The sequence below is a fragment of the Zootoca vivipara genome, chromosome 7 (assembly GCF_963506605.1).
Source record: "Zootoca vivipara chromosome 7, rZooViv1.1, whole genome shotgun sequence".
Lineage (NCBI taxonomy): Eukaryota > Metazoa > Chordata > Lepidosauria > Squamata > Lacertidae > Zootoca > Zootoca vivipara.
In genome coordinates this window covers 45287681-45304032 of record NC_083282.1, presented here as the reverse complement: position 1 = coordinate 45304032, position 16352 = coordinate 45287681, and the positions used below count along the sequence as shown (strand labels likewise).

Here is a 16352-nt window from a genome sequence, read left to right as displayed (position 1 = left end):
AGCCTGTTAAATCTTCTGGACTGCAGCCAGAAAACAGCTGTTGTTAAGAGTTTAGGGTGGTGGGAGATAGGCTGTATGCAAACCCTCCTAATTCCTGGAAGTGCCTGGAACCCCTGGAATTTCACTCAGATTGGGGTGGCATGCAAGCTGTGTTAACTATTACATGAGTGTGACAAATTATCATCTCTCTGCAGGTCTGGCTTTGTGATATTCTATGATTTTCTTTTGGGCCTGGATCCCTCATTCTATCAAGTCTGCCTGGTCTCTGGCCTGTTCCGCAATGGGCAAGAGTTGGGCAAGCCCACCCCACTGCCCATTGTCTCCTCTGATATGGGCCAATACCCACAGTATGTGACTGATGGGCAAAGAGGGTGCTGCGCCATCTTAGCAGCTAGGCAACCAGTCCCAAGGTGAGTTTCAGTGGCTTTTGCCATAACATCTCATATCTTCTGTTCCCGGGTCATTATCTGGGCAGCCATTCCCAGTTAGCAATGTTATTTGTTTTCATTGTTTCAATGTATATAGTGTACAGCTTACTTCTACAAAATAATGCTCAAGACAAATGCAATGATAAGTGGTAGAAGATTCCTTTCTAAACAACAATGCAAAGACCATCTATCATGAACTGCTTTTATCTTGACCCATTAGAAGACCCAGGGCCCTATCATCTTAGCATGGAAACCTTGCCCCCCACACACTGGGGATTAGTATGAGCTTGAGATTGCCATAAAATAGGCTGTTTCAGTCCAGGTTTGCACTTGCCAGATTCTTGTCTGTTCTTATTTAGAAGGTGTCATATACGTTAGTGTCATATAGAAGGTAGTCTTCTTTGTCGAACCCCCATGTGGAACTCTGGGAGTGAACTCTGTATCCAGATTGGTAGAGAAAAAGGTAGGCTTGTGAGTGTGTATTACCTTTGTGCTTGCTTTTCAGAGTCCTTCCTTCGACCACCATCACCCTCATAACTGAGCTTCAAGCATCTGGAGGCTTTGATGCTTATGGGCTGGAGATCCAGAATTTGGCCCCCAGGGGGTGGGCCAAAATCAACATCTTTGACCATCTACATCAAGTGATGTGTGGGCGCTGGAAGATCCCCATCCGGGTGCTTCCTATGAAGCCAAGCCTTACTCCAGAACAGTTGAATGGGGTGCCCCAGGTGAGGACCTTTAGCAAGGGCCAGTGCAGAGTCCCAGAACAGGCTTCTTGCCCCCCCAAAATATTTCCTGCCCATCATGAAGGGAGAGTGTCATGCTCGTGCTCTCAGGAGACTCACAGTGAACCATTAACATTGGCACTTAACACTGAGCACCTACTTTCTGCATTGTGCTGGGTGTGATTTGAAGCAGGTTCAATCTCAGGCCTCATTGACTGAATAGAAACATTCCTGGAATGATGGCTGTTCCTCAGAACACCTTGGCCAGATCAAGATAAATTAGTCCAACATCGTCTTCAGTTATTTTCCCATCTGTTTTAATTCCAACCAGACCACACCTTGTTTTTTCCTCCCAGGTGGGCAAAGCAGAGCTGTACTTGCGACTAGTGAATGCAAGAGATGCTGACATGCAGTCAATGGCAGAGATTCATCCAGGCAATGCCTCCTTGTACAAATACCCTCCTACAGTGAGTTGAACTGCATGGCATTATTGTCTCTTTTGAAGTTACTTTAAACTCTTTTTATAGCTAGCATAGCTTGAGGGCAGATTCTGAAAATCAGGTTCTTTGTGTCCTCAATATTTATTTGCTGCAAAGAACCAGAATGACATAAAAAGAAAGACAATTTGTAATAATAGATAATGGTGAAAAATTGGGAGACCACAAGGAGAACATGAGCACAATAATAGCCTCCCACTCCTATTCCCCAACAACTGGTACTTGGTGGGATACTGCCTCTGATCCTGGAGGTTATAGCCATCATAACTAGTAGTAGCCACTAATAGCTGAACTGGAGGTTAAGGCTATCCAGTATTCATGGAAGATAAGGCTAAGAGCAAACTCAGTGAAAATGTATTACCGTAATTATATATTTCAAAGGAATAAATGAAGTATGCTACCATCTGACAGAAGCCTTTTAAAATCCCAGTTATTAACTATTTAGCACATTAATATAAAACTCCTGGTGAATTAATACAACTAATTCAACAATTAAGTAGCTACTTTAATTCCTAGCATAAAAAATAATTCTATCTGCCACTCCATTGAAAAGCCCAAGGTTCTCAAGTAGTGTCCCAGTGAGATGGGGTGCCACCACTACACCAGTCTCTCAAACACAGCGAGGCAGCATGGCAGAGAGGATAGGAGAAGCACTGGGTTGGTGGCAGCAGGAACAAGTATACACATCTATACCTGCTGCTACCAATCCAGTGCTCTCCCACCCTTGCTGCTGCACTGACTTGCACAGTCCTGGGCCCAGCAAGCACATCATGCAGCACAACCGGTTCCATGTTTTTTAAAAAAGGTCCCAAATTGTTGGAAATCGTGAAACAAAAGCTTAACGTTTTCCAGGTAAAATTAGTACTGTATTGACGAGAGGGGAAAGCAAGTTTTAAATTTCCATCATTCCAATGCTAATAGTGGGTGGAAGCAAGATGGTTTGTAGAAATGACGGGAGGTGGATTCCACCGCAAGGAACATTTGAAAAGTAGGATCAGGAGATTGGAAGCCTTCCTTTCACCCCCAGCATATTTACACTGCCCTCGCCCTGCTTGTCATGCTACCCCACCTCACCTGTTGTATTTTGTTCTTTCAAATGCAGGTGTCCAGTCGCACAGCACCCCCTACAGACTTTCCTCCAGCCCAGCGCTCTTTCCACCCTGCCCCCACCAGCCTGTTCTTCTCTGTCCCTCCTTACACTGGCTTTGTTGACTCTCCTCCTGATCAGGAACAGCCTCTCCAATACAAACCCAATAAAAGGTGAGAAAGGAGGAAGACCACCCCTTTCTCCCTTCAGGACCAGGCTTTCCTTCTAATGAAGATAAATCAGCATAGAAATGCCTACTGTCTTCCTTTGTATATGTCTCTGTGTGTTTTGTGTATAAATGAAACAACTAAAAGATTATGCATCTCTAATCCACCCATGTCTGTTATTTTCTCTGTATTTTTAATTAAGGATATGGTGGCTGTTTTTAAGGGTGCATCTGCATGAGGTTTTGGTGGTGGCAGGATTGGATGTACTTACCCATCTGCCCAGCAGAGAGTAGTTTTAGTCTGCTCTACCTGCAACTGACCATATAAACTAAAGCACAACATCAATTAATATTTTTCTTTCCACTGACTATACCATACCGTTGTTAGAGATTCATTCCCCGTGTTTGCATTCATGGGATTGTGACTGTGTATGTTTCGACTCCACACAGTGGGAAGTGACGAAGACAGGATTTTTGTGTTACTGTGTGCTGTGCAGTGGGACTAATACAAAATCCTCAGTAAAACCAAACTGCCTCTATTAAAGTAGGCTGATAGGATCATGTTTCTAATTATTTCTCTGAGTCAATTTCAGTGTGATTACTTTATACTGGAAATCATGTACTTGAAGTGCTAGTGAAATGCAAACACACAAAAAACACAAAAATTATTGCTGAAACATTCACCCTCTTCCTTTAGAATTAGTGCCCCATCCATTCTTTTGAAGTGATCAATTCTGCGAGTCTTCCCTCTTTAATCTTTAAGAGATCACCACTGGATAATATTTTAGTTTATTATATCTCTTTGAAAAACGAGGCTTCTGCCAGTGGAAAATGTCAGCATTTGCCTATTTCCTTTAGGTAAGAAATGCTGGTTGCCATGGTACCAGCAGGGATGTATGTAAGAGGCCACCCTGGCCTAGTAACATCTAAGTTTTAGAAATGGCTATGGCCAATACCAATAAACGTAGGCTACCAAGAAGTAACATCTTCTATTTTTGTTTCTTTAGAAGCTGCTTGTTCTCTTTAGTGTTTCCTTCCATATGTGCTCATCAATAAGTGCATCCCTGTGTTTGTGGGCTCTAAAACTGGTGCGAATCTGTAGGATGCCTTAGCAACTTTACAAAACATGTCTCTCCCACATCAGTCTCTCCCATTTATCTACAGCCACAACAGGAGTTGCAACCTTCCAACAGTTTGACTTCACCTCCAAAGGTGCATTCCTCCATTGTCTCCTGAGACAAATGAATGCCAACAACAATTAGTACATAAGGAAAACAAATAATTGCAACTAGCTACTTTCACATTCATGCCCCAAATCTCACCAGAGAGTGATAAAACAAAGAGGAAAATGATTCTGAAGCAACTTCTCGTAAACAGTATAACAAGAGAAGCAGCCCCCAAGCTAACATCCTTTTAGACTTTTCTTGTCTTTTTCTTCATTCAGTAGCCATAAACCTATTCACTTATTTTGTTCCACATCAACATGGCTTCTTCTATAGTTGGGAATCTTACTTGTATTGGGACTCATTCAGTTTTATTCCCAACACTGTGGTGATTACTTTCAATGCCAGATATTTTCAATGGCAATTTTGTTGAGAATGTCCTACTGAAAAAGGGAGGTACAACACCACTGCTCACTCCAGATACAGAAAAGGAGTAGGGATGGAGAACTTGACCAAAGAGATCAGGTAGAAAGATTCCATTCAGCTTTCTATCACCCTTTTAGACTACCTCATGCCAGTCTCCAGTTTGTGGTGGTTGACTTATTATTTGGTATGAGCCTATTTTAGTTTTGCAAGTTGCGGAGTTGTCCTGTAGCTTGCTAATGAAATACACATGATTCACCACATCCTCCCAAGAGGAACCTTCAGGCATATAAATTAAACTCAGCAAAAGTATTTTTTCCTTCCTATGTCCTTTCTTATTTGTCACATTTCACCATACTTACTCTTACCCCTATATAATCAACTACCTTTAACATTCCTTCTCTGCTCCCCTAACACCCAACTGGGCAGTATATAAAAGGTAAAGGGACCCCTGACCATTAGGTCCAGTCGTGACCGACTCTGGGGTTGCGCGCTCATCTCGCATTATTGGCCGAGGGAGCCGGCGTATAGCTTCCAGGTCATGTGGCCAGCATGACAAAGCCGCTTCTGGCAAACCAGAGCAGCGCATGGAAACGCCGTTTACCTTCCCGCTGTAGCAGTTCCTATTTATCTACTTGCATTTTGACGTGCTTTCGAACTGCTAGGTTGGCAGGAGCTGGGACCAAGCAACGGGAGCTCACCCCGTCACAGGGATTCGAACTGCCGACCTTCTGATCAGCAAGCCCTAGGCTCAGTGGTTTAACCACAGCGCCACCTGGGTCCCTTTGGGCAGTATATATGGTTCTTCAATAAACCCCTTTCTGGCCTTTGTGCTGCAGTATGCTCAGATGCATCAACCTTCCCCTCTTTTTTTCATTTCCCTCCATCTCTCCCTGTTACCTTCCTGGCTGTGGCACTGGCAGCACCCAGAAACAGAAACCAAAGGCTTCTCCATACCTTCCTAGGTAAATACGAAGTATAGTTTGGCTTTTCCTTTGCAGGGATATATTATATTTCTCTCCACATTCTGCTGTCGCAATAGAAATTGGCATTTGAGATGCTTGCTCTACTTGGCTTTAATAGCCAGATTTACAGTATATACACTGTATTTGATGTCACAGCAAAATGCCCTTCTGCTGGCTAGAGAACAAACTTCCTCATGGTCTCCTGAAGAAGTTTTATCCAACCTATTTAAATGAAGAAAGGATCCAGGGGAGACACTGTTTCAGAAGTGCTAAAGATGGAAATCTGGGCTGCCATAATTGTACTGGATCAATTGCTCTCTACTTTTCTCGCAATCCAGCTTTATTGCTTAATCTAGCAAGGTTCTGATTTGGTGGGGAACTGCCATTTTGCTTCTTTGAGAAGGGGAAGGATGCTACTTGCTGTTGAAGCACAGGGGCAACAGCTGAAGAGCAGTGGGTTAATAAGCCTCTGACTATTTCAGGAAATTTGAAGCAGTGCTCGAGTGGCCACAATCCCAGCAGAATGAAAGAAGACAATTAGGGTTCATCCTTGATAGAGTAAAAGGTGCCCCACCGGGAGATGGGGCTGTCCGGCTAACTGGTTACCATCAGAAAACTGGTCAGGTATGGAACGTGTGTGGCTCTGTCAATAGCCCCAGTGTCATAGTGGTGTTCAACTAGCACCCTGGTTCAGCATTCCAGCTGAACCATCCTGAAGTTCTTTATTATTTTAGGAAGAAACACCAAGAGAGCTTAAGAAGGAAGCTGGACCATGTGTTACATTTTTCTCAAACTTGATTTCAGGTGATTGCCACCAAGGACTCGGGACTGAATTACTGCACCGATTCCATGAGATCCAATATTAAACATGGCTACTTCATGTTTGGAGAACAGGAGGTACAGAATGGTGCTTTGGCCGGAGAGCGTTAGGCTTGGAAATGGACTTAGGTTTACATCACAGTCCATCTGGGAAGTTCACAATGTATCCTCAGACAGATTCTTATCCTTGCACTGATTGGATGGTTACTTAGCACTACCATTGCTGCAAGCACTAGAATACTTCTTTCTCAGAGGCCAAGTTTGCTCAGACCTCACCACCACTCAGTCACCTGTTACCAGAAATGGTAGACCAGTTCTCTGATGCTGGATACGTATTTACATTGGTTTGGAGTATTTACTGTTCCCAATCCTGGGGGTAATTCTTGTGGATGCTCATGCCTAACTATAAGAATCACTGATGTTGCTTGTTTGCAAAATATAGGCTTTGGGTTTTCTTGCCAATGGTGTAAAAGCAGTTCTGAGCTCAGAGAAAAACATGCTCATTCCTAATCCATGAAAACAGTTAGGTTTTTGAATATGGTGCATGGCAGAAGGAATTGAAGGGTAGAAAGTGCTGGAAATTATAGCACTACTCTTGGCTCACCTGAACTGCTTCTTTTTGTTTCCTTCAGGAAACCTTCTGGGATGTCGAGCCGCAGCAGGACATGATCCTTATTGCTCGCTTTTACCACTGGCCCAGTGGGAGGGTAGCACCCACCCCCTGGGACAAAGGATTCAAGCCTCAACACCAGCCACTACTAGGGAGTGATGAATGGCTGGCTGCCTGGGCTGTGCTCAGACTGACCAAGCTGTATGAATCCCATAAAGTGATGGTTGGAGGTATGCTGCAGGCATTTTGGGTTGCCTGGTGCTATGAATCCCCACAGGAATTAAGGTTTTCCTATTACTAGTCTAGGAATTAAGTTTTCTTCATTCTGCTTTCACAGGTACAATGAAGAAACTGGAACCTGGGATGCCTGTCTGGAACACAGGGACTCATACACTGACTCTCTATCATGGCCCTGTGCCACCTGATGTAGCTCTGTCAGTGACGGTAAGTCCACTCCAGTAAAGCAAACCAAGGTTAACTAGGTAGGTAAAGTACGCCAATATTAATACAATGGCAAAAGGCTGAAGAGATGTTAAACATCTAATGACTGGCTCAGTCTTGCTGCTCTTATTGATGCAACACTCCTTACTAGCTTACTCTTGTAAAGACTTACAACTGTAATCTTCATAGAGCAATATTTTATATGGAAGCAACAGTATGTAATACTTAGAGGACTGAATCATTGGTTAAGACTCCATTCTGTTGTGTATTGATTCCTTGGGCCATATCCAGTGCTGCAGCTCCACTGGAACAAAGCACTGCTATGCAGGCAGTGGAAGCACATGGGGGCAGAATAAATTGAATTTCTGTTGTGCCAGTGGAGGTATGTGCACAGATCACTGGATAAAGACCTATGTTTTAAGCTGTGCCTTATTATGCTTTCCTCTTGTTTCATTCCTATCTGCACATAATGCTTTGCTCCTAGTCAATGGAAGAGAATCATCAGGACTTCAATATATATGGTGATGCTACTTTAAGACTGCACATCTTCAGCACCCAGAAACCTGAGCAGCCTTTCCCACCAGAGTCACCACCTCCACTTGACCCAGCAAAAACCTGGCCTCATGTGAGTGCTGGGCAAGGATGATTTTACAGTCCCTACAGGGCTTGGGATAATTGGGACAGACCTTCCACCTTCACTCAGTTCACAATCTGGGTGCATACATATTATACCTTTAAAGCATATCTGAAGCACCTCCTTTCCTTCAAAGAATTCCGGGCACTGCAGTTTACAGTTCTTTTATCTGTCCTGAATCTTCCAAAATTCAGCTTCATTGGATATTCAGGAGTCCTGGTGTTATGAGAGAGGAAGAACAACTTTTCTCTATATACTCATACCATGCTTAATGTTATAAACATATAATGTCACATCTCTTGCACATTTTCTTTAAACTAAAAAGTCCCAAATCCGCAACCTTCCTTCATAGGGGAGTTGCTCCATTCTCTTGATCATTTTGGTTGCCCTTTTGTGGACCTTTTCCAATACGACAATATCCTTTTTGAGGTGAGGTGACCAGAACAGTACACAGTATTTCAAATGCAGTCACACCACAGATTTGTATAATGGAATTATGGTATCAAGAGTTTTATTCTCAATTCCTTTCCTAGTGATCCCTAGTATGGATTTTGCCTTTCTCACAGTTCCTGCACACTGGATCAACATCTTGAGCTATCTACTATGGCCCCCAGGTCTCGTTCCTGGTCAATCACTGCCACTTCAGACCCCAATGAGAGTATTTGTGGCATTAAGATTTTTGCACCAGCATGCATTTCTCTACATTTGTTTACAATGAATTGCATTTATGTTTGCTCATGATAACAAACTGTTCGGGATTGTTAAAACAAAAGGACCTCTAAAACTGAGTGAAAGTGCAGTAAAATGGCCATTTAGTATCATCACAACTTTTCCTCCCACAGGAAGCTTTTATTCATCATTTCAGGGAGACACCTCCTGTAGAGCCTTTCAGAGCTGGAGATGGCTTTGACCTATACATTGATGGAGCCCGCTTCCTGCCTGATGGTGTCACTGTTACCAAGGTCACTGCTCGCATCTTGACCAGTGGTTTCATGCAGTAAGGAGGAATAGTTCTCTGTTTTTTTCTTCCCTAAAATGCCATCTTTCCTCTGCTTCTCCCAGGCTGCATACATGCTATGGGTGGAATTCAATGGGGCACTCTCACAATTGTTCTGTCTGTGCAAGCCTTCCAGACAGAATGATCCTCACTCTCCTCTCCTGCCCCTGATTTTAATGTTTCTGTGGCTATGTCCTGAAGCACGCAAAGGGTTTTGCTTCAGTCCAAGGTGCCACAACAACAGAGGAGCTTAACAATGCCCTCTTATGGAAAACATCTAGCTGAAGGTTGTTTCTGATTCTTCCTTTCAGAATTGGGCCAGACATTTGCACTGGGATTGACCTGAATAGCAGCATATTTGATCCACTTTACAACTACTCAGTTGAAATCAGAGAGCCAGTGATAGCACCTTGTGCAACTCTTCTATTAAAGGTTTGTGTTGGTATGGGTAAAGGGTGAGCAAAGAATGCTGCCAATGAATGAAGCATGTCCTGTTGGGGGTCAAGAGTTAGGAAGTTAAGGTTCTTTCCTTTCCTGAAATGGAGCTGGAACTCCCATGTGTGGAAAAGTTACATCATTTGGGGCTTTTTAGTTTAAAAAAAAAAGAATAAGGAGGCAAATGACAGAGCTGTATAAAATTATGCATGCTGAGAATAAACTAGACATTTCTCTCCTCCTCTCATCATATTAGAACCGGGTGCTATTAATGGCTCCAGTGGCAGAGGCATTATACCTCAGAATACCAGTAGCTGGGGAACACAAGTGGGAAGAGTATTGTTGGGGTTAGGTCCTATTTATTTACTGTTTAATGCCAAAATAGGCACTGGTCTGATTCTGCAGAGCTATTATTATATTCTTAATGGAGGACATTATGGCAACATCTTCCTGACCTCCACCACAAAACAGAACTATGGGTCTAGCTGCCAGGGGGGAATGAACTAATGTCCCTTGGTATTTTACAGGTTTATTCCATCAATCGCTTAACCTCTGAGCTCATCCAGATCGGTTGGGCAGCTCTCAATGTTTTTGTGGAATGTGGAACACACACAGCCCCTGAACCAGAGGCCAAGGGGATCCAGGTGAATTTACTGAAGGGGAGTTCAGGGGAAGCAGCCTCAATTCTGAAAATGAAGTTAGGACATGGTTTATAGTGCTGATAGGCTCCGGTAGGAAAATGTCTTCCTCCTTTATGGATATTTCAGGAACTCTCATTCTTTTGCTGACAATCAAAGTGCTACAAGAATGCTTCGCATTCCCAATAAATCTCACAGGATAGGTTTTCACTATTAATGCTCATGCTTTCTAGTGCCATGCCAAAAATCCCATCCCACCATAACTGCTGTGTGACGTGGAGCCCTACCCAAAAATCTTACTGTCTCTCCACAGTTCAGATGCAAATGGTATGAGGAGGGGAACACAATTTATTTCCCATTAACTGTTTCCCAGGAAGGAGGAAAAAGGGGTCTGTGGATAGATGTTGATTACTGTTTTCCTCAGGTCTCCCTCAATGATGGTGCTCATCAGCTCCGTATTTTTCACAACAGTCCCTGCCCAGATCAGCCCTTATCTACCAGCTCTCTGACAAAAATAGGACGGTGAGCCCCGTCATTTTCATTTTCACTTACATTGTTTCCAATTCCTTCCCCATCTTATCAAGTTATCTTTCTTAATATCTGTCTTCTCACATTCCCTGTAGGTATGTGCCATGTGCAACCCTGCTAGTGAGGCTTATCAAGGCGCCTGTAAATTCCAGCCATCAAACTTTACAAAGAAGCATGGTCCCTCAGACAAACTGGGCCAAAGTGGGCCTCTTTCAGCCCAGGCCTGACTATTCTAATGCTGTCTATTACTCAGACTCGGCCAAGCCTACTGCAGGAGAAAGTTGCTTCTATGAAGTCATGACCAACAGGTAAACTGAGCTTCAGTCTCCTCAGTGGTTGTAGGATGGATGGAAGTAAAAAAGGTGGAATCATAGCAATTGTGGAAAAGTCTTGCTTAAGAAACTGCCAACTATTACTTTTAATTTTTTGTCACTGTAGTCACATACATAAAAGCTGAGTTGTTATAGTGTGTTCTATGGTGGACTATGTATTTGATGAGGAATTTTTTTTATAAAAGGGCAGAAGGAACCTTACAAAATGTTAACAGTCCATCTTACATTCAAATCAGATTAACAGAAGGGTGAGCCAAGCATCTTTCCCCATGCATCAACAAACTTTGGTAGGAAATAATTATAGAATTCCTAACTGTGGGCCACAGGAAAAACAGCTTTTTGTTTCACACAGGTCTGTTGTTTCAGTGCGGGAAATAGTTCAGCAGCTTGAAGGTCCTAAGAGTTTAAGAACAGATGAGGAGATTGTCACCTGGATCCACCGGAAACTAACCCGGGTGCCAGGCAGCAGTCCACAGCCTTTCAGCCTCACTTATGTCTCCAGATACATTCCCACCTATGGCATCAAGGTGAATAGCTATCGCACTCACAGAAATGCCGTTTAGCATAAAGTTTTATACATGACTGGGACGGAATACTATACACAGAGATATGGAAGTAAGCTGTGTTTAACTCGGTAGTCACATCCATAGGAATGCTGCCTCCTTGTTAACCCATGAAATCTTCTCAAAAGTCGGGGCCGTCTTATATCCTGGGTCGTATATCTTATACGGCAAGTATATCCCAAACTCTGTATTTTAACTGGAAAAGTTGGGGGTCGTCTTATACGCCCAGTCATCTTATACGCCATATTTTTTTGCACTTGAAAATACTTATCAACCTTTAACCTGGTCTCTGTTGCTGTGCCTTTAGCTACATGTTGATCTACAGGCATTTATCAACTTCTGAAGACAACCATTAGTATTCTTAATTTTCTAAGTAAGTTGACTTTCTCAACTGTATTACTTTATATTGCCAAGGACAAAAATTCCGTTCACAGAAAACTGGCATGTCAGAGTAATTTGAAATGGTGTAGTTGAGAAACAAATTTAGCATTTGTGAGCAAACTAAGCCTTGGCTGCATGTGTACAGTGCTCTTATCCAGACTGACACCTAATCTCTGTGGTATTCCAGTTTGCATTGGACAGCGGCATGAATTTACCATGGTCTGGCTTGACAATCGCCCAATTCTGCTTTAATCCACCTGGGGCATGTTACTTTGGGGCCCAATGGCTGAAGTATGATTATCCCATCTTTGTTGAGGAGTTTGACAAAAACAGCTACCAGCAATGGCCTGTGTGGCTTGATGGCTTCAAGGTATCCTTTATTTTGTTATTTGTCACTCTGTAAGCCACCCTTCAGTCACAGGACTGAGAATGGGATAAAACTAAAAAAGATATAGTAAAAAAACATGACACTGGGTGTTCCTACAGTAAGATGGGTCCCATGCTGTAAGAAGGAACCCGACTGTATTTCAACACTGGTTTATCTGGTATTTATCACAAGTAATCTGTCTGATAAAGCAGATTCTACAGCAAAGCTGCTAAAAGCCTCCTGAGCCTAGTAACCAGTTAACTACCGGCAAGATGCACTGTGTAGAAGGTAACTAGGTGGAGATTTAAGTAGAAATATTAGCTCCAGAAAAGTTCAGCAAAGTAGTGAACTAGTATTGCTATAATTAGGCTGATTCCCTACCATATATCCCTACTAAATGATTCTCTGATTCTACCCTGTTTCTCATATTTTAAGACATACCCATAAAATAAGCCATAGCAGGATTTTTAAGCATTCAAGGAATATAAGCCATACCCGAAAATAAGACATAGTGATACGCGCAGCAGCAATGCTGGCCGCGGCAGGAGGAAAAAAATAAGACATCCCTTGAAAATAAGCCATAGTGTGTTTTTTTGAGGAAAAAATAAATATAAGACATGTCTTATAATATGAGAAACACGGTATCCCGCTTGACAGGGGGTTGGACTGGATGGCCCTTGTGGTCTCTTCCAACTCTGTGATTCTAAATCTGTAGCCTATATTTTGATACCCTACTGGGGTTGAAACATTTTGCTAGCAGCGAGACTCAGAGTGCTGTCCCATGTTTTTTTTACACACGCCAGACCACCAGCATTTACTCACTCCTTATACAGTGGTGCCTCGACAACCGAATTTTTCGACTTACGAATGGGGGTAATGGCCACGTGCTTACAAATGTCTCGACATCCAGGGGAAAAACGCGGCGGTTTTAGATAGGGTTGCTTAGACTTACGAATTTTTCCGTTTTCAATGCATTCCTATGGGAAATCGCGTTTCCAATGGCGTTTTTTGACTTACGAATTTAATCTGTTCCGAAGGCACCTTCGTAAGCCGAGGTACCACTGGTCTCCAGGTATGTGGAATTTAATTGTGTTAAGGAGACCTGGCATGATTTTGAATGAGGCAGTCTGCCCATGGTGGAGTAGTGTAAGCTTTCTTACTGATGACCATCTTTATTTCCAAACTCATATTTGTGAACCTGTACACTACAGGTGGCTCAGCCTTTCCTTTCAGAACCTGCAACTACTTCTGTTTTTCAGACCTGTCCCCACAGAGTTTACCATGAATATACAGTCATTATTATCCACCTGTACCAAGGTGTGGTGAATCCTACCCAGTGTGCCTCAGGTGAAAAAGAATGCCAAGCAGCACAAAGAAGAGTCATGCTTAAAGGGGAACAGTTACATTACACTCAGAAAAGTGGGGCATGGACAGCTCTTCATGTGTTTTCCAGAGGTTACTGCAACACCGGCATTTACCAACTGCCCTTATACCAGGGGGCTCCCAGTCAGGTATATAGTTAAAAAACCAGATAAAAGTTAAACTTGTAGTTCCACTACCTGGTGCATTCCATAGAATTCTAAATGTTATTTTAAATACAGTATATATATATCCAAATACATCTTAAGGATATATACAGATGTCACAGCAGCTGCATAACATACATGCCTATTTTCTTGTAAAAACAATCAAAATTCCAGCAGCTGGGCAGGGGCGTGCACTTATTAGCAATGCATTATAAATTTTGTACAATGTTTCCCTGCATCGCCTGTGTATCACAATTCTGTCAAGCTAAAAGTTATCCACTTCCCCACTTTTGAGCTTTATGTGAATCAGTTAACAACTGATGGCTCATCCCCACAGCATTCAGTACTTTCTGAAGTCCCTACTTGTGTATGCTTAATGCCTGCAAATATCTTAGCAATGACAAAGGGTACAAATGGCAACTAATTCTCCCAGCTTTTGGAGGTAGTGGTGGTGCAGAAGCAATGAACCAGTGATTACAGCTGCTATGCACTCCCCAACCCATCTTTGGCTTAAGGGTCACCAGCTCTTGACCCACTTGTTTTTACCCACTACTATAATTTAGTCCAAAGTCAGCAACCACTTTCTAATTTCAAGATGTTTGGGGTGTGCACAAAATAGTAAGCTTTACAATAAATGTTACTTTGTATTGTTTTGGGAACACTTCTCATTAGTTCTCTCACTTAAGTCATCTCTTGCAGTAGTCTACTAAAAGAATGCTGCAAAGAAACAGTAGGTGGTTTGTTCTTTCCTGGTTCAAGGTTTGTTCTTTCCTGAACAGATCATCCTGGCTTCCTTATCTGAAGGAAAATGCAGCAGCATTATTAAGAGCATGCTCCAAAAGAAAGAGGTATGAGACTAGTTAAGCATGGGGAGCACTTGCAATCCTTTTCTAGATCATATTGTACAGGGTAATAACAAAAACTTATGCAAAAGGTAGACCACACAAATTCCAATTTTCCCAAACACTATTGAAAGTGCAGAAAGTTCCAATGAACGTGGCTGGCAAAGATTTCTGGGAGAAAGACAAAAGGTTGTTTGCAACATCAGCCCCACCATCATACAAATACATGGTAAAAAAATAGTGGATCCCAAAATGTGTGTTTGTGCTGCAGAGAGATCCTCCCTGAAGACTGCCAAGTCAGATAAACCAATGTACAACACTATGTTTCTTCATAATATAATCTTTAAATTGAATATTTACCTGAACCAGTGGTTCTAAAATATTTTTCTTTCAGCCACACTTCCCAGAATAAAAACTTGCTCATGGCATACCAAATTGTTTGGCAAGAAATACATTGGGGGAAAAGAAACTCAAAGTAGTGTCCTTTTTGTAAATATATTTATCCATAGTCTGCAAATAAAGAATTATTTTCTCGCCACACCCTTTCAGAACCACTGCTTTACATATTCATTTGGGTGCAATGGGGGAAACATTTATGTGGTCTACTAACTCTGGAGTAGAAGGCTCCAGTATAGAGTAAGGAGGAACTTGGATATTCTGGGATTATATGAAAACTTCAACAGCCTCAGGTATGACAGATGCCTGCAATCCATGTGAGCCCTACTTTATCCCCAATGTTCCACCATTATTCTTGTTCAATAATCACACACATATAAAAGAATATACTTAATGCTATAGTTTGAAACTTCCAGATCCAGTTGTTGCCAGGTGCATCTGTGGTTGTGCGCATAGCAGATGGAAGATGGGATGAACTCAAATATACATCAGGGGTACGTATACTAGCCAAGTGAATCTAATCATCACAAACTTTTCATTCCACCCAGGAAAACAAAAGGATGAGCATACTAATTAACCACTCACTGGAGAAAATCAAAAGCAATCTCACTTTCACGTTTACCATTTATCAATTTTCTGTGCAGCCAAATTGACTTGATTATAGTGGATTGTCAGAAACCATGTATACTAAAAAGGTTACCAGTAACTGTTCAGAGCACAAACTAACCACGATTAGATCATCACATCCTCGCTGACCTTGTCATTTGTTTCAGAGTATCGATCAATCTTATCTGCCAGAGACAACAGATCTGTACAATAAGGAACCCTCTGGAGGAAAAATGGCAGAATTAATGTTGCAGGAGACTTCAAGAAAACAGGTAAAATTGGGCTATAGCCCTATTTATGAATGGAACAATTTCTCAACTAGCAACAGCCACATTGCAGCTCTCCGATGACATAACTGGAATTATAATTTAACTGCAAGGTTTTAAGTACACCCATTCTAGTGAGATCAGAACAAATGAAACTTCCTACGTGCATTTCCTGACCGAAAGCTTTGCTCCACATTCTCCATAAGCAGCGCAGGTTTAATTGTGACTTGCACGTTTTTCTTTCAGACAAAGCTGAAGGCATTGGAACAAATTTAAAGAGAAGGAACAAGACATCTTAGGCTATACACTAGCTTACTCTACTGGTAATAATTGTAAGACTTTATTAAGAGTTTATGAAGAATGTCCATTCTGTAGTCTAATATCTCAAGAGGCCACCTGTACTTTATAGTGGCTATGGTAAAGTATATTAATGTGGCTGACATCTTGGCCGTGAATGAGGGATAATCACCTACTTGAAGCAGCCGTGGTATTTTGGGTTGGTTTTTTTAAACCCAGG

The 16352-nt window shown here is 42.2% G+C and overlaps 1 protein-coding gene across 12 annotated transcripts in view; it reads left to right on the top strand.

Annotated features, from left to right (window-relative positions):
- CCDC17 (coiled-coil domain containing 17) overlaps positions 1 to 16352 on the top strand; it is a 38522-nt gene that overhangs the window by 15005 nt on the left and 7165 nt on the right. For 4 of the 12 annotated variants that reach the window (XR_009557908.1, XM_060276952.1, XM_060276951.1 and 1 more), the window contains exons 11-31: positions 195 to 410; positions 934 to 1156; positions 1510 to 1620; positions 2753 to 2910; positions 5937 to 6078; positions 6259 to 6351; positions 6906 to 7113; positions 7221 to 7327; positions 7809 to 7949; positions 8801 to 8955; positions 9267 to 9387; positions 9918 to 10034; positions 10453 to 10550; positions 10652 to 10864; positions 11241 to 11415; positions 12020 to 12202; positions 13459 to 13710; positions 14505 to 14573; positions 15380 to 15457; positions 15737 to 15841; positions 16082 to 16158. Coding sequence is in view for 5 of the 12 variants with exons in the window: in XM_060276952.1 (XP_060132935.1) it covers positions 195 to 410; positions 934 to 1156; positions 1510 to 1620; positions 2753 to 2910; positions 5937 to 6078; positions 6259 to 6351; positions 6906 to 7113; positions 7221 to 7327; positions 7809 to 7949; positions 8801 to 8955; positions 9267 to 9387; positions 9918 to 10034; positions 10453 to 10550; positions 10652 to 10864; positions 11241 to 11415; positions 12020 to 12202; positions 13459 to 13710; positions 14505 to 14573; positions 15380 to 15457; positions 15737 to 15841; positions 16082 to 16111 (2995 nt within the window). In the remaining 7 variants the exon portion in view is untranslated. Of the gene's footprint in view, positions 1 to 194; positions 411 to 933; positions 1157 to 1509; positions 1621 to 2752; positions 2911 to 5936; positions 6079 to 6258; positions 6352 to 6905; positions 7114 to 7220; positions 7328 to 7808; positions 7950 to 8800; positions 8956 to 9266; positions 9388 to 9917; positions 10035 to 10452; positions 10551 to 10651; positions 10865 to 11240; positions 11416 to 12019; positions 12203 to 13458; positions 13711 to 14504; positions 14574 to 15379; positions 15458 to 15736; positions 16168 to 16352 lie in introns of those variants that run through there. The other 8 variants (XR_009557910.1, XR_009557906.1, XR_009557907.1 and 5 more) reach the window with 7 other exon arrangements.